The sequence below is a fragment of the Anabrus simplex genome, chromosome 1 (genome assembly GCF_040414725.1).
Source record: "Anabrus simplex isolate iqAnaSimp1 chromosome 1, ASM4041472v1, whole genome shotgun sequence".
Lineage (NCBI taxonomy): Eukaryota > Metazoa > Arthropoda > Insecta > Orthoptera > Tettigoniidae > Anabrus > Anabrus simplex.
In genome coordinates, this window is record NC_090265.1 from 792,153,359 (window position 1) to 792,180,179 (window position 26,821).

Sequence of the window (26,821 nt, forward strand, 5' to 3'; positions counted from 1 at the left end):
TTTAACGATTTTTGGAGACGCCAAACAAAACATTCTAAGGTATGTGTTAAAAAAATGGAGACAACGAACGTACGAAATTAAACATGATGATAAAATGCATTACTGCCACACCTGTAGATACATACATACATCATTATAGATTGTTATGCCTTTCAGCGTTCAGTCTGCAAGCCTCTGTGAAGTTACTAAATGTCACCACAGTCTTCTATTTGCAACTAGTGCTGTGTCTCATCTAGTTCTACACCTCTTATCTTAAAATCATTAGAAACTGAGTCTAACCATCGTCGTCTTGGTCTCCCTCTACTTCTCTTACCCTCCGTAACTGAGTCCCTTATTCTCCTAGGTAACCTATCCTCCTCCATTCGTCTCACATGACCCCACCATCGAAGACAGTTTATGTGTACAGCTTCATCCATCTAGTTCATTCCTAACAGCCTTTATCTCTTCATTCCGAGTATCCTCCTGCTATTGTTCCCACCTGTTTGTACCAGCAATAATTCTCGCTACTTTCATGTCTGTTACTTCTAGCTTATAAATAAGATATCCTGAGTCCACCCAGCTTTCACTCTCGTACAGCAAAGTTAGTCTGAAAACAGACCAATGTAAAGATAATTTGGTAATTCTTTTGTATTCAGCGTTTTAAAGAACGCCACAATATCACGTAGCAGGCAGCATGCGGAAAAGCAGTACCCGCGAAAACTGGCGAGGGTTGGCATTTCTGAATTACAAGATGGCTGTTAATTTGAAACCACATAATTGGAAGTCCGGTTTCTGTATTACAAAGGTTTTGAATTAACGAGGTTTTACTGTATTGCAAAACTAACGTCAGATTTCGCCAGTGTGTCTATTTCAAGTGTTCACATTGCACGAAAAGAATTATCCACCACCAGCCGTGTTACTGTCCAGTAACCGTCTTTCTAATAAAAAGTCCTTATACAGTTGTTTAACACTTGTATAGTTATACAGTGAATAAACCCTGTATACGCGTTGTATATTTTTCTTACTAATAAACGTGGTATACACATCGTATTACTCTACAACACGTATACGCTCGTTCCAAGTTGTAGGAATCTCATCCTGCAGTTCACTGACGTATTTCGCACGTTCACCGCCTTTATGATCAATTGTGCTTGTTATCTATGAGCAAAACTTTCCAGAAAGTCGCGCAGTAGCACGGCATATCGAAAAGGCAGTGGCAACCCAAAGTGAGACAGCTGGAAAATGGCTTATATTGATATCAACATTTCTTCAGCTTGCTTGTGTAATGAACGCCACGAAAGAAATGGAAAAGCTTAAGAAAAGATCAAGAACTCCTAACTGGGATAGTACGGAAAACATAAGCAATTGTAATTGAATCGGTGTGTTGAAAAGGGTACACATTCCAAAATCCTTACTTTTCAGGAGAAAGGAAAAACTGTTTTGAAGCTAAAAGAAAGGTTTGATCAAAAAGGTTCTATTAGGCATTTATACATCATATACCTACGTATTCAACTACAAAGTATGGAAATCATATTACCTACAGTTTTCAAGTTATACCATTTTTTTATGTCAAGGAATATGTCCCTATTTATACTCAAATTTGAGAAAGATCTTTGTAGAGGCAGATAATGTATAATAAACTCGTAATTTCAAATGTCTATTAAGCAGTAACACATTATTACACAAAAATTCGCCCAACCATCATTTCTTTTATAGTTATTCATTGTCATTCTGTCTCTTTAAAAGTGTTTCACGTTACGAAGATGTCTACCCTCCATAACCCCTAAATGGTGTATGTCTTCTATGTTTAAAATATCGTGAAGATCATCAACGTCCATTCCTTCAATGTTGAATGGATAAGTCGAATATTTCACCACGATTATATTACTGCAGACAGTAAATACCACGAAAATAAACTGCTCACTCGTTTCTTTTTCCGTTACTCGCTGCTATACAACACTTATACAAGAGTCCTGGTCTGTATAAGCAATCAATGAATAACTATAACAGATGTATGCACAGGAGGTTTATACACGGTTTATTAGTAACGAATTTCACATTAACAGTGTATAAACCTTGTATAAAAGTTATACAGCGTTTATTAGTACGACGGTATAAAGAGACCATGTATGAGAAGTGTTTTAGACGAACATCGGAATGTGCCAGTGTATCTGTTTCAAGTGTTTACATTGCACGAAAAAATTATCCACCACCAAGTAAAAAGAGACCGTGTGTGAAGTGTTTTAGACATGGTGTGTGACGAATTTGTAAGTAATTTAGGAGAGGATTCTAGTGATGCAAGAGACAACGAAGCTTCCCATCTACAGGGAATCAAGCCTATTGCAAGTCAGATTAATAAAATACCTGTCACGTAAGTAGCCCTACTTGCTTATTTTCATGGAAAATATATTTCATAGCAGTGATAATGTATTTTTATCATCTCAGGCAAAACAGCTATATCCGTAAATTTACATGTTCATGTTTGCGTAAAGACCACGTGGACCTTTTGGAGTGATACGAAATGTTTGTTTATGCTTACATTACTCTTTCGATGGAAGGAATTTTAGTTCATTTCATTTTTTTTTTCGAAATGAGCCTTCTTAAAATGAGGTTGCGGGCATTATTCGACGGCGGGGATTAGTCAAGTAAATGCGGTAATATTAATGTGGATAAATTTTAATGCTTACCCCTAAGACTGTTGTAGCGTTGACTTGTAGTGTTAATCGCAGCGTGGATTCTAACCGTTGCTATGCTTCTGCTCTCGTGTGATAGGAGGGTGACTATGGGGGTGGGGGGTGAGTCGAGGAAGGCAGGGTGGGCAGGGATTCAGGACCGCTGGTGTCGTGCAGAGGGAAGTTGGTGAAAACTGGGGAGGGGGAAGTTGCTATCACTGTTGTAGCGTTTGTAGGTTTAGAATTGAATATTTTCTTAAAGTTCCTATCCTTAATCTTAAACATTGAAAGTAACTTTGGAATCTGTTCATATAACAGACTTTTTATCTCCGTTACGTCATTCAAATTTTGATTCTTGTTGAAATATTGATCTATAAAAATGTATATGTTTTCATATTCTGTCATTAGCTTGCCCTTGTCTAGCTTTTTTTATGATCTTTAAATCTTGTTCTATTGTAGTAAATTTATAACCAGTCTTCTTCGTGTGGGAGCTCATAGCGGAGTATTTATTATGTCTTGATGCATCGAAATGTTCTAAATACCTGGTTTGGAAACTACGACCAGTTTGTCCCATATATGAAAAATTACATTGAGAACAAGTGAGTCTGTAAATACCCACATTTTCTACCTCCAATAACCCACCCTCCTAACCCACCCTGAACTACTACTACTCCCACAAGATCCTAGTTACATATTTCAGTTATATTGAATTGTATTATATGTATATATATATGTACATTTTCGCGACCGAAGCAAATACTGGATCATTAAGCTATTCATCAAGTTCCGTCGGCGTTTGAAAGTACAGTGCTTGACGTTGAATATGTCATGCTGATCTTCGAGAGCTGGCAGTTTACTTCATTTGAGCTACTCGTCTTTGGCTTCTGCACGATTTTGGATCTTCGTATTTGTTGGATTGTGTTGTGACTTCGCGCCTGATAGTGTACGCAAGCTGGCTCATTTAACTGTTCTCCGCTTCTCTTAAACATTATGAGACAATGCCGAACTTTGCGTGTGCTATGCTGCTTTTCAGAACGTTGCACCTTGCTTCTTTTAAGTGACTTACCTTCTACTTCTTCTGAATTTTACAGTGCCTATCCCCGTTATTTCATATTGTCTATTCAACTGTTTTTATGTGGACTTGATCTTTAATTTCTTTTTTACCTATGCATTGTTTTTTGCATTTTATTCGGCTGATGATGACCCGGATTGGGGTCGAAACCGGTACCGCTTCCGCTTATAATTAAATAGGAATGTAACTCTACATTTCGTATTTATTTGTATTGAATAGGTTGAACTACCTTATTTATTATTTCAATTTAATTGTGATACATTTCAATACGGAACATTATGAAACTTGTTTTTCCGCAAATGTCCTTGGCTTCTTTTACAAGGGTTTCTTTGAATAAGGACCATTCTTCTTTTACTCCCCCTTTCTCAGTTTTGGGTAATTTGGCTGTTACCCTCGCTTCATAGTTTCCTTTCTTCTCCGTGTCCTTCAGCAGTCATGTCTTATCTTTGGCATTTTCTTTTGTTTAATTTTGAGCACATGAACATTTTTTAGGTCAGCGGTTAATAGCCGATGTTCGCTATCTAGGCACTCGCTGGGTATGACTTTAACATCTGTAACATACTGACCCGGTTTTTTATCGGTGATGATGAAGTCGATCATAGTCTTGAGCTTTCCATCCCAGCTGTATCTCGTTATTTTATGGCTGTCCCTCTTCTGATACCATGTGTTCTGTATGGTTAAGTTGTTTCATACACAGAAATCAATCAGGTTCTCTCCTTCAGAGTTTCTGTTACCATAGCCTTGGGGGCCAACGATGTTTTCACAGCCTAGTCTTTCTTTACCAACTTAGGCATTCAGATCACCCATAATAATTGTGTTCTCCTCTGTTATTTGTTCCTCAAGTTCGATAAGGAATTCCTCTGTCTCTTCTGTGGTACATCCTGTCTGCGGTGCATATACTTGCAGAAGAGTATGATGCTGTCTGTCTGCCTGTCTGTCTGTCTGTCTGCCTGCCTGCCTGCCTGTCTGTCTGTCTGTCTGTCTGTCTGTCTGTCTGTCTGTCTGTCTGTCTGTCTCTTTATGAAGAAGGAAGTCAATTCCATTTTTGGATTCAATATTGTTCCCACTCCAGTACAGCACATATCCATTTCTTTAAGGACTTCTTCCCATATCCTTTCCATTTTGTCCCACTCAACCCTAATATCTTGAGCTTATGCCTCTCCATAAGATCCACAAGTTCTTCATATTTGTTGGTGAGAGTGAGGATATTGAGTGTACCAATTTTTTAGTCGCTCCTTCTTGGGAGGGTTTTGTGTCTTCTTATATCTCCGATGACCATCAGGCTTTTGGCCACCATAAATTCGGACGGCACTAGAAGAACTGTCATGTCCGGTATTTAATTTCTTCCATCCGAGGCTTGTTTTAGGTTTGAAAGCAGTATATTCATACTCAACTGTTGACTTGCTAGGCCTAACACAGGTGAGGATTTTCTTTTGGAGTTTACTCCCTTAGCCTTTGATGATCGCTCTTCTCCACAAGGCAGTGGTCTCCTCTTCTAATTATCCCCAGGGAGGATGGGTTGCCTCATCCGCCATCTCTGCCATTCCAAATGTCTCCTTCTCTGCCAAAGATGCCCGTAACCATGGGCATGGGTTCCACGTTATACCCTGTGGGGCTGGGTCCCTGTCTGAACTTAGCCGTCCTTTCACACCAGCCTACTGATGTGGAGGATGCCCACCCCCGCAGCGTGGATGCGCCAGGCAAGAATTACTCAAGTGGAGAACAGGGAAAGTGACCCTTTCTCCCTTGAGCCGAGTTAATGGTTGCGTATGATGCCTTTAAATTCGATATTCACACAAATTTCTTTCAATTGCAGAACTTCAACATGCAATTGGCTATCTCATAGTGGACTTAAAGTTGCATCGATCGTTTAAGTTGAACGTCCCCTTTTGACTAGCTAATATCGCAAGATCCTAAACACTTCCAACAAAACGACGGCATCAACCCCAGCTAATTCTGCAGCTTCATTGATGCTATTAAGAAGATTCTCTACATTAGTTCTAGACGAATATTTCATCAACTGTGAAGCTTAAACACTTTTTAAAGACAAATCACAAGTCTTAAAAATTTTAGACAAGTAATTCATAAACCGTGGAGTTTATACACATCTTAATGACAATTCATAAACTGTAATAACTTGTTGTTCAACCAGTGTTTTACTACAGCTCTTTTTATGACATTGTGGTTACAACACTATTTATATTATTGAGGTTAAGATGGGAAAGATTAACATAAGATGTTCAGCTTAGAAGAAGTATTTTACGTGGTGTTCTAGCACTTAACTGTTTTAAATAGAATAATTGTGATTAATGTTTATTTTTAAACTTGTAAATAATTTTAAACTTTTAAGGGATAATCTCATATGCTTAACAACAAAATCAGGATCCTGATTCTAATTTTTTTTTTGTTGCTATGGGCTTTACGTCGCACCGACACAGATAGGTCTTATGGCGACGATGGGATAGGAAAGGCCTAGGAGTTGGAAGGAAGCGGCCGTGGCCTTAATTAAGGTACAGCCCCAGCATTTGCCTGGTGTGAAAATGGGAAACCACGGAAAACCATTTTCAGGGCTGCTGATAGTGGGATTCGAACCTACTATCTTCCGGATGCAAGCTTCACAGCTGCACGGCTCTACGCGCATGGCCAACTCGCCCGTTAATTCTAATTTAGAGAAGATATAATTGGCTGATGATGCTTGTAATACAAACAAAACATGTCCCATTAAAAGACTAATGTAAAAAGTTTATATCCTAATCACAAGGTTTTTATTGTATTGAATAGGTGGTTTCTTAATAAACAGTTACAATTTTAATAAGTATATTGAATTTCAATACAGACAAAAAAATTATATTAATTACTTGTAAATGTGGCAAACTTTCCTGTTATTTATTTTAATTCTTTCTGTCGTGGAACTTTTGACACTATCCAGGCGATAGCATACCTAACCTGAACAATGCGGTCTCTCTTATCTCATTTACAGCTGTTCAGGTAAATCCTGATGTTAAGAGAAATGAATTTCATTAAGAGGAAAATATTTCCACCTTTACAATACAAAATCAAGTAATGTGGGTTACATTATGGAAGGAACGTTTATTGGAACTAGTTTTGACCTATATTTTAAGGTCATCATCAGCCAGATCGCGAGTTGCACGATGTATCTGATAATTCATAGAAATTGTAAAAAGTTGTGAAATCACTGTCAAACCACTGTGTTTAATCACCCTAAACACTTGAAAATAATTCAAAAAGCCTGTATGTCTATAAGCATTTAAGAAAAAATTAATAATTTAAAGTGAGGTATTCTGTCAAAAAATCGCAGCCCTTAGTTATGTTGACATTGCAAGTCTTAGGTGTCTCGAGCTGTGTCTATCAGTCTTTCCTTGCACAAACTTTGTCAAATTGTTCTCCTTTCAGATTTAGTGACTTCTTTTGTGATCCCTGCGCCAGTCCTCGGTTTAATGTAATGTGGTATAAATGTTGATTCCCATAGGGAATCTGAAATATTTGTTCCGAATGAGTAAATTTATACTACCAATATAAATGGTCCATTAAATTTAAAATGTCCAATAACGGACATTAATGGTATTAATGTAATATGTCAAAAGCGCCTTTTATTGTCCATGCTTCACTTCCATAAAGGGCTACATTCCACACAGAAGTCATCAGAAACATTTTTCTAATAAGTATATTTGTGTTCGATTAGATCAAATTTCTTCTCTCTTGATAAGTGAGCAAGTCTACAATCGAATATTTCTTTGCCGGGAAATTTGAAATACACGCCAGTGACTTCATGTGAAGTGGAAAGGTCTGTTGTTTTTTTTTTCTATATATAAGAACATCCTAACAGGCAGAAGGCATTCGATGACCACACAAAATTTGGAAAAAGTATTTAGTTATTCATTGTGCCTCCAGATGAAAATTAGAGGTTGAATAACATTTGCACTTTTAACTTTTTTCGATTTTGGTTTCCTTCCCATGTACAAGAATACATCAAATATACCTTAGATATTAATTACATATTTTTTATTTATTACATATTTAACTACATATTTTGTCAATCTTAGCTACATATTAAGTACATATTTGTCATTTTTATATTACATACTGTATAATCCGAGCTGTGTTTATAACCATGCTTACTGCTGATTGACGAACAAGTCTATCAGTACTTTATATTAAATACTAGGACACTTTGAATGTAATTGATTCCCTTACGAGAATAATCCCTGCGGATTAAGTTCTACATTAAACAAATTATTTCTCTACATCGCTAAATGCTCAGTCCACGTTTTTCCAGCAACGATCACCATACACGTCCGTACCGTTCCGAAGTTAAGAGAGTAGTGGGCGTCCTTCCGTCCGCATGCCTTGTGGTACAAGCGTCTGGGGAACCCCTGACCAATTACATCATATCCTGCTTCCAGTAGCCACATATTTAATTTAAAAGGTTTGCCAGGATATTTGAATTTCATTTTTCTAATTATATGAAAGGCTTATTTATCTTTGATAATCTCTTCTTGTGGATTTAAGCTAATATCACAGCGCGTTCATATTGCCTACTTAATTTTGATATCTCTGTTGCATATTGGTTTCACATCTCTCTCTAGAGTGGAAGATTCCATTGCCTTCTCTCTGATGCAATATCCGCAGTCCTCTAAACGTGCGCTGTTTGAAGATATAATTTTAACAAGCTGGATGATAACATACATCCTGCTTCCCATGTAGACTTTGCCTCATATAATATTACTTCTATTCGACTTCAACAATTATATGCCAATGACATGAACCAATTGGGTTCAGTATGTATGTATGTGTTTTTTATCAATCCATACAACATCCATTTTCCACCATTTACATCCTATTCCAACACTTGTGTACTTGGCCAGCATTAGTCACCTCGTCTACCTGGACATTATCCTTACATTAAACTACCTTTACATTGCTGGCTGAATACTTCTGCCTTCTGTAAGTCCTGACATATACACTCCCCTTGTTTGTTAATGATGCCTGGAATGTCCTTCTTAGAACCTGTTTCTGCCTTAATGTATATATACATACCCTGAAATTCATGTTATGGCTAACTATGTTTGCCATCATGTTATCCTTAGCTCTTTTTTTTTTTTTTGGTGGGTTAAATTCAGTTTTCTAGTAAGTTCCTTCAGTCTCTTTATACTTCCACTATCATTCCTAACTCTTCCTTTCTAACCTGCACCTCCTTCTTAATTTCTTCATTTCTCTGTTATAATATAGTGGGTCTTTACCATTTCTTACCACAACCTGTTTTCTACACTCCTCAACAACTGCTTTAAGTCCATCCCACAGGTTATTTACATTTTTATTCACCATTTTCCTTCCCATTCATTGTTAAAATATTTATTGTTCCAAATCGGGCTTTGTTCTCTGATCTAACACTTGCACGAACCTCAGCATTACCATCATACTGTGCAACTGTAGGCAGAGACCTGTCAATTCTATTTCCATTTTTAAACTTCCATCCGAGGCTTGTATTATAGTTGAAAGCAAATACAACTTTACTCATCTGACCTGCTAAGCCTAACGGATCTGAGAATTTTCTTTCGGGGTTTACTCCCTTAGCCTTTGAAGATCTCTCTTCTCTACAAGGCAGTGGTTTCCTCTTCTAATTTTCCCAGAGAGGATGGGTTGTCTCATCCACCATCTTCGCCATTCCGAAGGTCTCCTTTTCTGCCTAGGATGCTGTGTATGATGCCACAACCAATGGGAATATTTGTATTATCTGCAAAAATATTTTAACCATTAAGGTTCAGGTTGTTAATCTGACAGTTGACTTCAGAACAAAAAATAAATTGTTTCAAAATGTTAAAAATGTTGGGAGTAATTTTGAAAGTGATGGCCTAGTGCAAATTTAACAATGAGAAATTTGAAAATGTAGCAACCAGAAATGTTTAAAAATAAGATAATATATCTTAGTGTAAGCCTCCGTGGCTCAGATGGCAGCGCATCGGTCTCTCACCGCTAGATACCGTGGTTCACATCCCAGTCACTCCATGTGAGATTTGTGCTGGACAAAGCGGAGGCAGAACAGGTTTTTCTTTAGGTACTCCGGTTTTCCCTGTCATCTTTCATTCCAGCAACACTCTCCATTATCATTTCATAGCATCTATCAGTCATTCATAAATCACTTTGGGAGTGATTTATATTGGTATCACTTTGGGAGTGGCGACCCCATTGTACTAAGAGCCTGTATATGATTCATTCATTACATCCCTGACCCAGTCAAAGGCTGGAAAACAGGTTGTACGTTTTCAATATTTTTTTGTATAAAGAACAACTTACAGATATAAGGCACACTGAATTTAATTGCAGTCGAGTTTATTAGAGGAAGCAGTGGTCTGATTTTCAATAGTGGATGTTATATGTGCTCCCTTAACTCATGTTTTCTAGTAGTACTAATATTGTCACTTATTTATTCATTTCCCTCTAACTGAATTTATATGGCATTGTATTCTGTTTAGGTATCTGGTGAAATATAAGAAAGATGTGAACATCCTCACCAAAATAGAAACTCTCTACGGTGATTATTGTAAATGGTACTTAAATCCAAGTGGTGCAGGCAGTAGAAACACTCGGGAGCATTGGCAGCATTTGATTTATACCAACCAAAGTGGTCCAGATGTGGTGAGTTAGAGTTATATATTTGACTTAGGTATGGCTAAGTGCAGGGTAGTATACTCATATATCATCTAAGTTTAAAGAAACAAGGATATGCAGGTTGTCTTTTTTCCTGTACAAGACTTATCTCCTGGGCATTTGCAAATAATGGTGGAGATCTTCAGCAACACTACATAGTTCTTTGGTGCTTTTAATGCTTGTGCTTCCTTCATTTTTGTCTTTTGAAATTAGTTGTGTGGGTTTCATCTACGAAAAAAAAGAAGCGAGGCGACAGCTGAACATCACATGGCTAGGGGAACTACTGAAACATTGCCCAACACCACTTTATCTAGTTGTCACACTAGACCATGCTCTAACGTACAGGCAGCAATATTTCAATTTTAACAGCAATATCTGAACACGAAACAGAAGATCTTTGCTTGCAATGGCATACTTAAGAAACTGATCGGCAGAACCTGGAGTGTCAGCCCGCACATGCCATGTGTGTCAGCCATTGAGTATGCCGCTCCAGTGTGGAACACTTCAGTACATGCTAAGCAGGTTGATACTGCGGTCAACGATACTGTAAGGATAATCTCGGGATTCCTAAAACCAACGCCAGTGTGGAAACTGTACCCAATTGTTGGAGTAGCTGCAGCCAACATCCAGAGGGCCACTGCTGCAGACGCTGATAGAACAATGCAGGAGAATGACCATCGACATCCACTCCATGGTCACTAACCTGCAAGGTCTCTCCTCAGATCCCGCAAGAGCTTCCTTGCTAGGACTCTACCGCTGGAGGGAACACCAGAGACAACTCGTCTTGCTAGATGGAGGAGCTCACTGCCCACAGACATGTCACCAAAGGTAGAACTAGCTTCTGGTGCCGACCTACCTTACCCTGTATGGAGGTCCCTCAACCGCTTAAGAGTGGGCATCCTTTGATGCAAGACCAAGCTGAAGAAATGGAGGATCCTTCCAGCAAACAGGCACCCCTCGTGTGAATGTGATGCTGAACAAGACCCCAGCCACTTACTGCTCTGTCCCTTTCTGGACAACTCGTGCACATCACAGGATATTTTTAGTGGAAGCAACAAGGCCATTGCAGCTGCAGTTTTTGGGAATGCTGACCTGACACAGAAATGAATGAATGAGTTGTAAATTTTGCGTATTTTTCACCACGTAACACATGCCCTTGATGTGCAATTTTTCTGCATTTGATGGTGGACAGCAGTTTGCTTTTGCAGTTCTCCTTCTGTAACACATGTTAATTTATGACATGTTTAGCCAACAAGACTCTGAGGATTGTTCCACCTAACCCCCTGTGGGTGGGGGACGCACATGTAGAATACACCCGCGGTATCCCCTGCCTGTCGTAAGAGGTGACTAAAAGGGGCGACCAAGAGCTGACTGAATTAGAACCATGAAACTAATTTTGAATCATATCATCACGCGGGGAACACCATAGGTTGCCTGTACTTGCGAGTAGTACCACTAAATTCGGTACGAAATAGGTTTGTGATTAGTAGCAGTAAAAGCCTGGCCTGGTGGATTCCAGTACCCTTGCGTCGTACCCATGTGAGCAACACCGCGGGTCTGGGCGTAGCCTGTGAGTTGTACCACTATATGAGCAGCATCGTGGGTCTGCGTTGCCTGTGATTAGTACCCACTATGTGAGAAACACCACGGGAATACCGGTGCCCGTGTTTAGTACACCTAGGTGGGGAACCTTCTCGGTTTGCGTTGGCTATGAGTTGCGCCATTGTGTGAGACACACCATAGGTCTGCGTTACTTGTACGTATTGCAATACTTGTGAGTAGTACCATCTTTTGTGGAACACAGTGAGTCTTCGCTACTTCTGATTAGTACCCCAACATGACACATACCATGGTTCTATTTTACTCGCGACATGTTCCATTCTGTGGGGCCTTAGACGTGGATTTTGCACCCCTTTAGACACCAAGCATCATTGTGCTTTATAAGTGGTTCCTTGGTCGGTAATAATGTTATTTTCGATCTGTTTTGAGTCTGATCCACTGTTTTTTGTTTGTTTGGGGTTTTTTTGTTTTTTGTTGGGTTCCTGTCCATCCATTCATTCTTCATGACATATTTTATTTTTATTTTGGTCAGTGGATGTCTTTGAAATTTTTGTTATTTTATTTCGTACCATTAGGGGCCGATGACCTTCGATGTTAGGCCCTTTAAAACAAAAAGCATCATCATCATCATCATTTTTATTTTGGTCAGTGGATGCCTTTGAAATTTTTGTTCTTTCATTTCGTACCATTAGGGGCCGATGACCTTCGATGTTAGGCCCCTTAAAACAACAAGCATCATCATCATCATCATCGATTGTTCCACCAAAGATTATGTAGTTATATGAAACCTATGGCAGCACTATAGTGAGGCATCTAGGCAATCGGAGGTAGTTTGTTATTACACAGTGCTGTTGCAGTGCACCTTTCAGAGAATCCAGACCAACTAGTTGTGCTCCGAATGTCATTGCTCAGCCCTGGGCCCTGTTTCATAAAACATCTTTCACTATATTATTAGTAAGAAACCAATAATATTAGTATTATGTTTCATAAAATTATTAGTTAATAATATTAGATATTAGTTTATGAGTCAAAATTATTAGTAGATGTTCCTAATCATATTAGTAAATTGTTTCATAGACAACATGACTAATAAAAGTTACTCATATTATTAGGATTATTTCCATGAGTGTATTTTGACTCATAATTCATATTATTAGTGAAACCAAAGTGAGCGGAATTTTAATATTTTGGCATAAAATCATGAAGATCACTGAAATGGTCGACTCTGATTCAAATAGTGATAAGGAACGAGTGTAGGTATTCACCGTTCAATAAATGTTACGTCAAAAACAGCCTGTACTGACATGTAACAAACATATGAATACCGGTACAATGGGAGGTTTAGGTTAGATTACATAACTTTTGAGTATTTGCTTGATAGGATTGGTAGGTAACAGAACGTTCCACTGCAAGGAATGAAGCATAACCTTAAAATAGCAGCTTTGCATTGCACTCCACTGGTTGGTTGTGATACACAGTATCATTTTGTTTATCTAGTGCAGACCTGCTTGGACACTCCAAGTATCTTTTAAAATCTTGGCTTAAATCACCAGTAAATCAAGATGTGCTGGTGATGATTATTGTTTTAAGAGGAAGTAGGCTACAACTAGGCAGCCATCATCTATAATAACACTAATCAGATAGACAAATGGAAAGGATCCCACATTTTGAAATTGGAGGTATCGGCTAAAGAAAGAGAAGGGCGTGATAATGAAAGACTCTCTCGGCCTCGCAACCTAATACTGTCAGGGTTGGAAAAGAACAAGAGTTGAACAAGGGAGGTCAGAAGGGTAGATGAAAATGAGCCTGGCAGAAGTTGAAGCAAGCCCATGTTCACCAACACACGCTCCCAAGTTGAGAGCCCTGGGACCCCCTTTAGTCGCCTCTTACGACAGGCAGGGGATACCGTGGCTGTTATTCTACTACCCCCACCAACAGGGGTAGTAAACAAAGATTTTGCTAGTCCATCTCAACAGAGATTTTTAAGAGCACATGAAATAAAAAGGAACAAGGAGAGTTATAGTGTGGAAAAGGCTGCGAATAATTGACGCTTTATCTCAATCACTTTCCGCAAAAAATTTTCTTCTCTCACATTATTTTCACTTCTTTTATCCATTTTCATATGTATTGAAGTCACAACAACGGAAATCTCAAGTGAGCCTTTGAACATGTGGATTAATAGTTGGTTCTAGTCAAGCATTAGCCTACTGCTAGGAACAAACCCAAACGAAGAACATATGCAGCAGAACGATTCTAACCTCCATTTGTATCAGCTGACTAATGAACTAATATTATTAGTGAAGATATTTTATTAGTCATGTGTAAATCTTTATGAAACAGAATTTGGTTAACTAATAATTATTTTTATGAGTTCTAATATTATTAGCTAATATTATTAGTTAGTTTTATGAAACAGGGCCCTGCACATACCTCAGCAGCTTCCAAACTGTGACTGAGACTTTAGTGGAAGTTACATTTTATTCTTGCCTTTGCCAAAAGACAGATGCATAGATGCTACATCTGTCAAAAAATAACAGCTCCTAGATTATCCAGGTAAAATAAAAGGCATAGGTAGAGGTCTTAAGTTTTCAAATTAGACCCATCCCAAGTTGAAACTGTACCTGCATATCTTGTCGTCATTCAAAACGTTCAGTTACATTTAACGCAGAATATGTTTTATGAGGACACCTACTTGGTCAGAAGCGACACACGGACAGTGTTATCAACAGCAACATACAGTGCATATGTGTACTCTGCCGAGGTCATAGTTAACATAAACCACTCTTAAATTACTTCATAGTATGAAAAATGAGCCTATTTATAGGTCACATATTTTGTTTATCTATTTGTGTATTTTAAACAATGTTGGGGTGAATAATGATTAAGTTACACGTGATAAATTTCATCTTCACTTAGCAAGAATTTACATATACTTATCTGCCTATTCAATACTCTAAAATATGCACAATTAATTTTAAATGTCTTGTACAAACATGATGTCTAAAGGACAGCTCAGTTTTTCAGGCAGAACATTGGGCCTTAAAGTGTGTGTTACAATGGTGTAAAACTAACAACAAAAGAGTATGAATCTTCAGTGATTCACAAGCTGCGTTGAACACAGTAAAGCTGCATTGAACACAGTAAACAATAAATATGACTTAAATCCAATAGCTGTCAATATCAGAGCAATAGCTCAGGAGTACATCTTGGATTAAAGGTCACAATGGGTTTACTGGTAATGAAAAAGCAGACTCATTAGTTAAATCAGCTGGTACATCTTTTTTTGGATATTGCATACCATGAATTTCCAATATGCTATGTTCAAAGACAAATCAGGCAATATATTTTACATCACTGGAATATTTTTTGGACATGTAGTCTGAGAGGTTCTGTTACACGAGAAATATTTTTTCCGAAAGTTCAGAATTGACTATTGTGTAAAGCATTAGTGCCGAACCTTGTTTGAACTCAATTTTTAACTGATCATGGAAAAATTAAATCTTATTTGGAATGCTTTAAACTTAATGTTACAGACGGCTACTTATGCTTTTGTGGATCTGTTCAGACAGTGAATCATTTGATATTTGAGTGTCTAGTGTTTTAAATGAGAAGATATTTTTTACAATGCCATCTGAATGGTTGTAACCTAGAACTTTCTAAACCACTGTATCATGTATTATCCACACACTTTATCTTGGTACATTTGTGTACGGGGTGAGGAGTAAGGAGGGAGCTGTCCCGGTATCGATAGTGCTGCCTGGTGCTGCCAACTGAATGAAAATGAAATCTGAATTGAATCGAGAATATGATCGATCGATATGAAATTTCTAAACCGTTATCATCTTAAGCCAACAACTATGTCACATACACATTATATAACATTATAAAACATTTCTCGATGTGAATCTTGTTCCTAGCATGAATTCTATACTTTGTTGAGTATGTTGGGTTTCTCTGAGATTTCATTGAGATTGTGACTGACTCTTCGATCTATTTATCACTTTCCTCAGAAACAATAATGCAGCCAACCTAAACTCAATCCTAAATTTAATCAAAGGTACTTTTCCAAGACAATTACACTTTCTCCCGCACCCTTCAGCCCCACCTTAAGCCCTCTTCCTAAGCCATATTTCATTTCAATACAAGAACTTACTGATTTCCATGATTATAATTTTTACAACACCCCATTTATACTTTATTCTTTGTTAAAAACCTCTTAGTATGTATATTCCTTGTATTATTAACTATTACCATAACATCTCATTTCACTTGTTATTCTTTAAAATAATATTGTCTTAGGATTTCGCCACAAATGATCTTTGCTCCAATACGGCTGATGATGACCCCTAGATGGGTCGAAACTAGTACCGTATAATTTTGTAATTTTGTGAATATATTGTAGTATTGAAAAGGTGGAAACATTTACGTTATTATTATTATTATTACTTATATATTATTCTCAGTTCAATACGGACCAAAAACATGAAATTCATAACCATCAATCACTAAGATAAATAGCGCAAAAAATACTATCTATTTGATGCTGTTATCGTATGGTACCCCTTGTTCTTGGGCAGCTATCCCTTGTGGATTTTCTCTCTCTAAAAAGCAAGAGTATTCTATGCATGATGTTTTCATGAAAGCTTTTTTTTTCACAGCACTAAGAATCAGTTCATACAATATGTTTTACACATTTTCCAGATTTATGACTAGGTATTTGTTACAAGTAATACATGACATGTTTTGTGAATATTGCTACAATAAAGTTTAGGCTTTAGAATTAAATTACGAGGGTAATCCCAAAAATAAGGTCTCCTATTTTGTTATAAATACAGAAATCTGTTTGTGTGGCTGTTGGTCACAATATTGTGAAGAGTGTTTCCTGCGCTCGCATATAAACATGCGCACGCCGCGCTGAGGTACTCAGTATTGGCTTGGCAGCCATTAAGAATGGAGCTCCCGTTGGATGTTACCGCCAATTGCTAAGTGCGTGCAGTTATTTGGTTTTTGAATGCAAAAGGTGCTGAACCGATTGAAATCCATCACCAATTGACGGAAGTGTATGATGAGTTGTGCATCGATGTCAAAAATGTTCGTAAGTGGTGTAGAGAGTTTGCAGCTGGTCGGTCTGAAATTAACGACAAACAAAGGAGCGGGAGACCGTTAATTTCTGTCGAGGCAGTCGTGAATATTGAGCAAATCATGTGTGAGGAGGCTCGGCGGATCACCCCCCTGGATGATCTCTGCACTTTGGTTCCTGAGGTTTCCTGAAGCGCCGCTCACAGAATTTTAACGGAAAAGTTGAAATACCGGAAGGTGTGCGCAAGATGGGTGCCATGCAACAAGTTAATTCTTCCCACTCATTTCTTCAACGCTTTGCAGCCGAACAGGACAACTTTTTGGACTCAGTTATCATGGGTGACAAAACCTGGGCATTACTTTACACCTGAAAGCAAGCAATAATCACGCCAGTGGCGGCATCCCTCTTCGCCAAAGCCATGAAAATTCAAGCAAACACAGTCTGCCGGTAAAGTCATGACAACTGTGTTTTGGGATCGAAAAGGGGTATTGTTGGTCAACTTTATGCCTGCTGGGACCACAGTTAATGCTGACAGGTACTGTGAGACCCTGAATGAGATGGGCACTTCAAAACCGGAGGAGAGGAATGTTGAGCAAGGGCGTAAACATTCTCCATGACAACGCTCGTCCTCACATCGCCCAGTAAACCGTTGCTCTCCTGCAACAGATTCAGTGGAACATCATCACCCACCCACCCTGTACTCCCGACTTGGCACCCAGTGACTATCACTTGTTCACTAAGTTGAAAGAACATTTGGGTGGAAAGTGATTCAGCACCGATGGCGAGGTGAAAGATGAGGTTCACAACTTCCTGAACAGCATGGCTGCGAGCTGGTATGAAATGGGCTTACAAAAACTGTCACATCGACCGAAATGGTGATTATGTAGAAAATTAGCTAAATGTTCAAACTGTAAGATGATGTAAACCATTGTAGAAATAATCAGGTCTGTGTATTTATAAAAAAAAAAATAGAAGACCTTATTTTTGGGATTACCTTCGAAATTACCCAGTCATGAATGTCCAACAGTATTGCTGGGAATGTTGTCTCACTGACCTTGCAGCACTCCAGTAGCTGCAGGCCACATCTGATTGGACAGATATTCTTCTTTTTTCATAAGGTTGTTTTGTTCCATTTTTTCTTTCAGAATGTGGATGACACGATGTGGCCTACAACCGTAATAAATGGAGTGGGAAAATTCTTGTATAATATTATTCTAAGAGACATCAAGATTGATGTAAACCTAATAAAATCTAAGAGCAAGAATCAGTGAGTATCTTGAAACTTGGTGTATGTTTGGGTTTTATTTAACGTTTTAATAGCTATTATTAGTAACAGGGTATATTCATTCTTCTTTTTTAAGGCATTTTTCTCCAGCCTTCTACACTGTTTTTCGCAACCAAAAGCATGCCATAAAAGAAGAGATCAAACCCCACCCTATACTGTCTCGATTGTTCCGTGGAGCTGCTCAGGAAGAGCTCGTCTTTGAAGTGACCACTGTTCCTATGCTGTGTCCTCCTGTTCCTTGGACATCAGTAAACAGTGGTGGTTATTTATTAGCAAAAGCAGATATAATTCGGTATGTATTATTTTGAAGTGAACATTTTTAAAACTACTAACTTAGCTTAAGTGTTAACTTTTCTCATTTTTTTGCTTGATACATTCTGTCTACATGCATCTTTCTCTACAACTGCATCTTGAACTAAGCTTCACTCATTGAAGATGGTATTGCTGCTAGTGGACACCTGAACTGTTGGACTTTTCTGTAGCCTTTATATATACACTGTAGGTTCTATCATTAGGAACTTCAGGGATATTTTGGAATACATGAGAAACAGTCCCACACTCTATGGCCTTCACTTGTGTCATATAGTTCCTAATTGAAGAGGCTGGTCCCAAATAGTAGACAGCTTCAAATTGTACAAGTTTACAGGAGACAAAACAATTTAATAAAAGCATGACATATTGAAGAAGTGAGGTTAATTCAAGTACAGTAGCTAAGGCATTGGAGCTATCATGTTTTTTGCTGGGCTGAGTGGCTCAGACAGTTGAGGCACTGGCCTTCTAACCCCAACTTGGCAAGTTCGATCCTGGCTCAGTCCGGTAGTATTTGAAGGTACTCAAATACATCAGTCTAGTGTTGGTAGATTTACTGGCATGTAACAGAACTCCTGCAGGACAAAATTCTGGCACTTTGGCATCACCAAAAACTGTCAAAAGTAGTTAGTGGGATATTTTAAAAAATAGTATTATTGCTATAATGTTTCTTCCCCCAACAACATGTGTTTAGTGTAGAAAAATTCTGTAACTCTTACCATTTACTACAGGTACAGTAGAAATCTGTTATAGCGAGAATTCATAATAGCGAAAAATGTGCTCACTATATCGGAATGTCGTTATATCTGTATTTTCGTAAAAGTGGGGAAAACCCCCTCGCATATTCAAATCGGTATGAAATGGCAATCGGTTTGTTCTAAACTTCTGTTTTCACAGATTTCCATATTACAGCTTACTTCTTAGTTATTTTTCTAATTCTAAGACACACATGAACACATATGTTCGATTTCATTCTGAAAAATTGGAATAGTATCACTCCAGAGGCTTCTGTGGCAAACGTTTCAGATTTTTTATTCAAACAGCATCACCTAACCTAACTTAACCTTAAAGTCGTCCTCTCGCATCATCATGAAAACATATTTCAATTGCCAGTAGAGGAATGATAAACTTTTTGCTATAAATTTAAGCTTACATGAGAATAGCCTTTCCGAAATTTCACCAGAAGTGAAAAAATACAGTGAAACCTCATTAGTGCGTTCCTTGTTAAGACAATTTCTCGCTTAGCATGTTGTGAATTCGAAGTCCCGATTCATGTTGTATTATTCACGTTATATTAAATCTATATAAAAATACCTCGCTTATCAGGTCACAAAAAATTCACTATCACCACTTATTACAATCACATTTTTCGTAGCCCTGAAAATGTTCTTTGTCATCCCTTGTGAAATGAACTTGATTTCCGACACAGGTTAAAGCCCTCACCACAGGAGGCAGGTCGGAAAGTTGCACGAAAACGGGAAATGGCCTTGAATTCCCGGACTTTACATGGTAAACTACACCTTCGGGAAGCAAGCCGTTAGCCTCTGGAAAGTTCAGTTTTGCTCTCCGGTTTTAATTGATATTGCTGAATAACCCAGTAAACCTGTTTGTGCTCGTATGTTGCATTCCATTTTGAAGTTAAAAATTTATTCTGTGTGAATGATACAGTGAAGGGTAGCAAATATTTGTGGCGTGATAGCCTACCTACGGATTAGGAACATGATTGTGTGAAGTTGACTAGCGTGGTGCATATTTGTTTGTGGTAGCCCAGTTATGGATACTGTAAAAGTTGTGAAATCAGTAACGAAGACAGATTTAAAATCCAGACAGTGTACAGGCATCTGCTGCTTTCAGCTGTGGCTCATATGTTGAAACTCGCTCCTTTGAGTTTCCTCTCTAGTTGATCGAAGTGATGTCACATTCAAGATGGCGGTCAAAGTCGTTCTCTCATAAATGGCTGAGTTTAACCTCCAGGTAATTCATGACCGAAGAGTGAGACCAGAAAACAGTGTTTAATAACCCACTGGTCAGCTATCATTTGTTTTAGAAAGAATGTGATCTGCAATAATGTGCTGATGCTTTTATGTGCCCAAGTGCAAATGTTTGTATATTTGTTGTCTGGTATTTTATACAGCATTTAATACACTGTTATTTAACAAGCTCCAGTGGAAAAGGTTTTCATATGTGTGTTCTGGTCTTTTTTATGTCTTTTAATACTCTCATCTCATCTTTAGAAACGGTAGATAGTCTATATCTTTCACTGTACTCGTACAAACACGATTAAATGCACACATGTTGGAAAAAAATTAAGTAATGAAAATCATTTTATTTTCCGTATTGAAAGAATCTCAATAATAATAAAAGAGAATTTATTGGACTCCAACCTATTCAATACATTACAGGATGTTAACATTTTTTGTTAAACATCGTTAAAATGGAAACATGTTTCGCCCTCCATGTGGGGCATCATCAGTCATATCAAAGCACCTCAAAATTAAACCAGACGTCTGGTTGGAAATTATGAACATAATATGTAAGAAAGAATACATTAAAAAACACGTACAAGGTCCTATCCTAAACGAAATAACAATAGACTAGTTACACATAGTAAAATACGCTAGTGGTTTCTTAATATTAAAATGAGGCCATCATATGCACAGTATAAAAATGAAAGTAATCAAAGTCTATATGATATTGAGTTCGATGGTAGTTCTACGTAGTATATACAAATGTTGGCAAAATAAAACACAATTTATAATTACTGTACACTTATTTATAATTGTTAAAATCGATGAGGTAAAACATTCCAATTTGTCTATTTGTAATTTGGCTCCAACCAAAATAATTCGCCCTAGGATTCATGAGGTAGTCAACTCCGTTGGTCACTCTCTATATGAATGGAGTTCACAGTGCAAGTGAACAGCTTTTGTTGATTATAAAATGAGGCTGTGCTAAGACAGAGTTAAAACAACACCGGCTTCAAATGAAGATAGTTAAAATCATCATTAGGTTCTTCCTAGTTGACTAAAGGTTTGCGTATATTTTGTTGTTGAAGTGTGGGAAAGTCAGTTGTTGGTTGAATGGGCAACGGTCGAAAATGTTGTGCAGTGCAATCGGTGTTTGAGCTGTCCCACATGTGAGGGAAATCTGAAAATGGAGGATTTGTCTTAATTAGTCAAGTAAAATGACGGAAAAAGAAAAAAAGGGGGAAATCATTGAGAATTGAAAGATGTGAAAGTTAAAACTTACCTTGAAAGCTGTTGAGCTGTTACCTAATTGCTAGGAGGTTTGTGGAGCACTGGCTGTCGCTAATGTCCTGCTCCTTGTGTTGTACGTGTGACGTCTTAGAGGAGGGGAGTGGATTTGAGAAGGCGGGGCTGTGGGTATGTGATTGGCGCTTGGGGAGGAGTTGTGTGTATTGGAGGGAGAATAGGGGCATGATGAGTTGAGCGGCTTAGTGGGGATGCTTGGAGAGCTTGTTTTGAGGACGTTAACAAGTCTTTTGTCTTTCAGATTTAAACTATTGAGCGAAAATATTAATTGTTCGTAAAGAGGGCTTCAGTTGTCTATTGGATCATTTAAATTTTTATTCTTATTATATTTTTGGTCCAAAAAAATGTATAAATTTTCGAACTCAGTCATGAGCCTGCCTTTATCTAGTCTTTTTAAAATTTGGAGATCCTGTTCGATTGTGGTAAAACTATGTCTGGTGTCTTTCATATGGATGCTCATGGCTGAGTGTTTATTGTGCTTTTGGGCATTGAAATGTTCTGCATATCTAATTGCAAAGCTTCTACCAGTTTGACCGATATATGAACTGTTACATTCAGCACATTTCAGTCTATAAATGCCAGAGCCCGAAAATTTATTGTTGTCCGAGTTTATCTTATTGTGGTTGAAAAATAGCTTTTGATTAGAATTATGGGTCTTATAGGCTACCCTAATATCATGTTTTTTAAAGGGGTAGCGATTTGATGTATAATGGGGTTAATGTAGGTGAAAGATGCATATTTAGGCTTATTAATTTTTATTGGGGAGAGGTTCGTGGCCAATTTCAATTTCACTTTATTGATTATTTTCTGTATGATTGAGGGATTGTATCCATTGAAAATAGCTATTTCTTTTATGGTACTTATTTCTTTTTTTAAATTGACGGTTGACATGGGAATTTTTAACGCTCTGTACACTAAACTGTAAAACGATGCTTGTTTGTGCGATTGTGGGTGAAGAGAATTTTGTTTTATGGTTGTGGGAGTGAATGAAGGTTTTCTGTGAATCTGGAAATCGAAATTGTTTAAGGTCCTGCTGATTGTAATGTCTAAAAAATTGATGAAATTATTGTCCTCGTTTTCTTTAGTAAACTTGATGCAATTATCAAGTCTGTTTAAGTAAGTTAGTATGTCTGCACTATTGTTGCAGCTTTTGTCTATTATTGCTAGTGTGTCATCTACATCTAGTGCTCCACAAACCTCCTAGCAATTAGGTAACAGCTCAACAGCTTTCAAGGTAAGTTTTAACTTTCACATCTTTCATTTCTCAATGATTTCCCCCTTTTTTTCTCTTTTTCCGTCATTTCACTTGACTAATTAAGACAAATCCTCCATTTTCAGATTTCCCTCACATGTAGGACAGCTCAAACACCGATTGCACTGCACAACATTTTCGACTGTTGCCCATTCAACCAACAACTGACTTTCCCACACTTCAACAACAAAATATACGCAAACCTTTAGTCAACTAGGAAGAACCTAATGATGTTTTTAACTATCTTCATTTGAAGCCGGTGTTGTTTTAACTCTGTCTTAGCACAGCCTCATTTTATAATCAACAAAAGCTGTTCACTTGCACTGTGCACTCCATTCATATAGAGAGTGACCAACGGAGTTGACTACCTCATGAATCCTAGGGCGAATTATTTTGGTTGGAGCCAAATTACAAATAGACAAATTGGAATGTTTTACCTCATCGATTTTAACAATTATAAATAAGTGTACAGTAATTATAAATTGTGTTTTATTTTGCCAACATTTGTATATACTACGTAGAACTACCATCGAACTCAATATCATATAGACTGTGATTACTTTCATTTTTATACTGTGCATATGATGGCCTCATTTTAATATTAAGAAACCACTAGCGTATTTTACTATGTGTAACTAGTCTATTGTTATTTCGTTTAGGATAGGACCTTGTACGTGTTTTTTAATGTATTCTTTCTTACATATTATGTTCATAATTTCCAACCAGACGTCTGGTTTAATTTTGAGGTGCTTTGATATGACTGATGATGCCCCACATGGAGGGCGAAACATGTCTCCATTTTAACAATGTTTAACTAAAAATGTTAACATCCTGTAATGTATTGAATAGGTTGGAGTCCAATAAATTCTCTTATATTATTATTAAAAAATTAAGTGTTTACATAACCCTGTTGGATTGTTTTCATTCGTGTATTCAATAGTACATTTTCTCACTTAACACATTCTCTTTCCTTGTCCCCTACAGAAAAGTCCTAATGAGGTTTACCACATTCTTAGTTAATTTCAGTACATAGCATTAAAATTAAGCAATATTTTACTTCAGTCTTTATTTCTGACGAGTTAACTACTGCTATCGGCCACAATATGTACGCATTTATTACGGAAGCATGTTCTCTTTCATTTCGAGTTATGTTTACAGAACACCAGTCGACGAGTATTACTAATCAACTCCAACGTCGCCTTCGATGAGACAGCTCTCTAGTGCGCATAGCGAAGATGATTGTTTGCATTGTATAATCGCTGGAGTGCATAAATATTGAAAAATGAAATAATAATTCACACTTAATCACTCATAATAACAAATTAAACACTGATAGGATTCTTGCTGTAACCAAAGGATAATACACAGTTTATTGTAGGAATTATCAAGGGATAGGAAAAACAAATGTCATTACAACAGAGTTCTCGCTATGTGCCATACTCTCTATAGCGGACTTGCTGCTGTATCTGTGTAATGTACTCTATTGTATATAAGACTTGTGATAAGAATATTATTACAATGAAACAAACATTTTCTATGCAAAGTAAAGTATGTCCTCAATAAATAGACCTGTCAAAAATAAAATAAGGCCACACTTATGAACAGTGAAAATATTCCAAGCTCCACTTCTGATCCCAATGTTGTTACATGATGCATGCAATTGTAGATGCACAGTTGAAGTAGTTTCTGAACCATGGTGTGTAAGGAGAATAATTCGATATCTGCTTCTCATGGAACAGCAGTAAAAGCGCTCCCTTAATGATTCAAAGATTGTGATTTTGAGCCTTGTTGAAGGGTGCATAGCGGGGAGGCAGATAGCCTTCTTCTTGTGTTATCATTCTTTAGCGATATAAATGTTCAGTTTAGAACAATACATCTGCATAATATTAGTGTTATTTTTTTCTTCTTACTGGTATATCATTGCATTATTGCATCCTGTCTTCTTAATTCTCAATCCTAAGATTGGTTGGCAGCAATTTGTCTTCACTCTTCTCTGTAATCCGCTAATCTCTTCGTTTTCACATATGAGCCTGTTCCTATGTCATCTCTGATCTGTCTTGAATATTGCAGTCTAGGTCTTCCTCTTCCTCTTTTACCTTAAATCATTCCTTCCATGACATGAACTATGAAACCATTGTGCCTATAGAGATGGCCAATTAATTGGTCTCTTCTCTTTCTTATTGTTGCCAAAACAGATCTTTTTTCACCTATTCATCGAAGAACTTCTTCATTTGTGAGTTTTGCTGTCCATGCTTCCAGACCTTTCTTATCATATGCACTAATAGTCCACGTTTCTGAGCCATACTAGGCCACACTCCAGACATAGCACTTAGGGCCTGTACAACGACAGCCAGATAAAAGTGTGGTATAAATTTATTTGGCAGTTTGGACATTTATCTGGAAGTTTGGTTGAAATCACGTATTACGACTTTCGTTTATGTGCAATCTGGGAAAATATTCTCGAGTATAGCTATGCCGAGGTTGGAGAGGCTGTTAACGCTCTTATCTGGGACTTCGCTCCTATCGGGGACGCTACTGTCAAGAATCAAGATAGCTACACATCAAGAGGAATCTACATCTGCATGATGCTGTGCGAAATTAATAATTTGTTACAATGTAATCTATGTATATATTTATAAAGTATGTCATGCTTCCTGTCCAGCTATCACAGAATTCATAAAGATTTCCCAAACTAGCAAGTTGTTGCTACTGACTATATCAGTAGCACACAAGCAGTGAATAGGAAGCCTCATGGATAGCCTTGGTCGTTAGGGCAACATCGTTTGCTGCTATGCACTTTTTCGTGGGTTCGAGTCCCAGTAGTCTTAATATATTTTTTACCTTCTAAATGATAGTCGGTAGGGTACTAGAGGTGATAGTACACATTTCCTAATCATTAAAATGCGTGTCAAAAGCGTGGGTTCTATTCCAAATCTATCCGCGACACACATACGGAGTAAAGGTATACGGCGTTGTTCATGGCGATTCGTCCATCGAATAAGGATGCTAAGGAGGTTATATTTCTCTTACTTCATAACAACTTGCTACAAAAGTATTTACGCTAAAGGGAGATAAATGCTTGCCAGTTACTATTCTCACATTGTATTGAAAAGAAAGAAACTAACTCATTCAGTGAGCAAACAATAAATTGAATTAATAATAAAATTAATGATCCTATGATGGATCAGTGGCATTAATCACGAATATAAACTTTACTTTCGTCGTAACGCGCATCCTCGTAAATAGTACTAGACAAAAAAAAAATACATAACCTCAATCTTAACTTTCACGTCCAGGTTACATTTTCAGTGTTTTTATTTTCTATAACAGTTTCAGTTTCGTTTTACAGTTAATTAATTTTAACATTTCTCGTATGTGTATATTTCAGTCCCTGAACTTCCACATTATAGCTTAAGAAGAGTCTGATATTGGATTCTAGAAATACAATTTAAAAAAGGAATAGAGCTAAACAAACAAAAACACCAGGCAACACATATACCACCACGCTAAATTTCACTATATTTTCAGTAACCTTATTACTAACCCAATAAAAATGTTACTACATCTTCAGCATTAAATACCGTCGTTAAAATCTGTTGGTAGTACGCAAGAAAATATTTAACTTCTAGTTTGCAAAACTACAGTCTACGTATCTGGCTGTTTACCTGACA

At 37.5% G+C, this 26,821-nt stretch overlaps 1 protein-coding gene across 1 annotated transcript in view; it reads left to right on the forward strand.

The window, feature by feature from the left end:
- Positions 1 to 26,821, forward strand: part of PolrMT (mitochondrial RNA polymerase) — a 306,750-nt gene that overhangs the window by 104,857 nt on the left and 175,072 nt on the right. Inside the window, exons 11-13 of the mRNA XM_067136262.2 lie at positions 10,218 to 10,380; positions 18,178 to 18,299; positions 18,394 to 18,609. Of these exons, the coding sequence (XP_066992363.2) occupies positions 10,218 to 10,380; positions 18,178 to 18,299; positions 18,394 to 18,609 (501 nt within the window). The remainder of the gene's footprint in view (positions 1 to 10,217; positions 10,381 to 18,177; positions 18,300 to 18,393; positions 18,610 to 26,821) is intronic.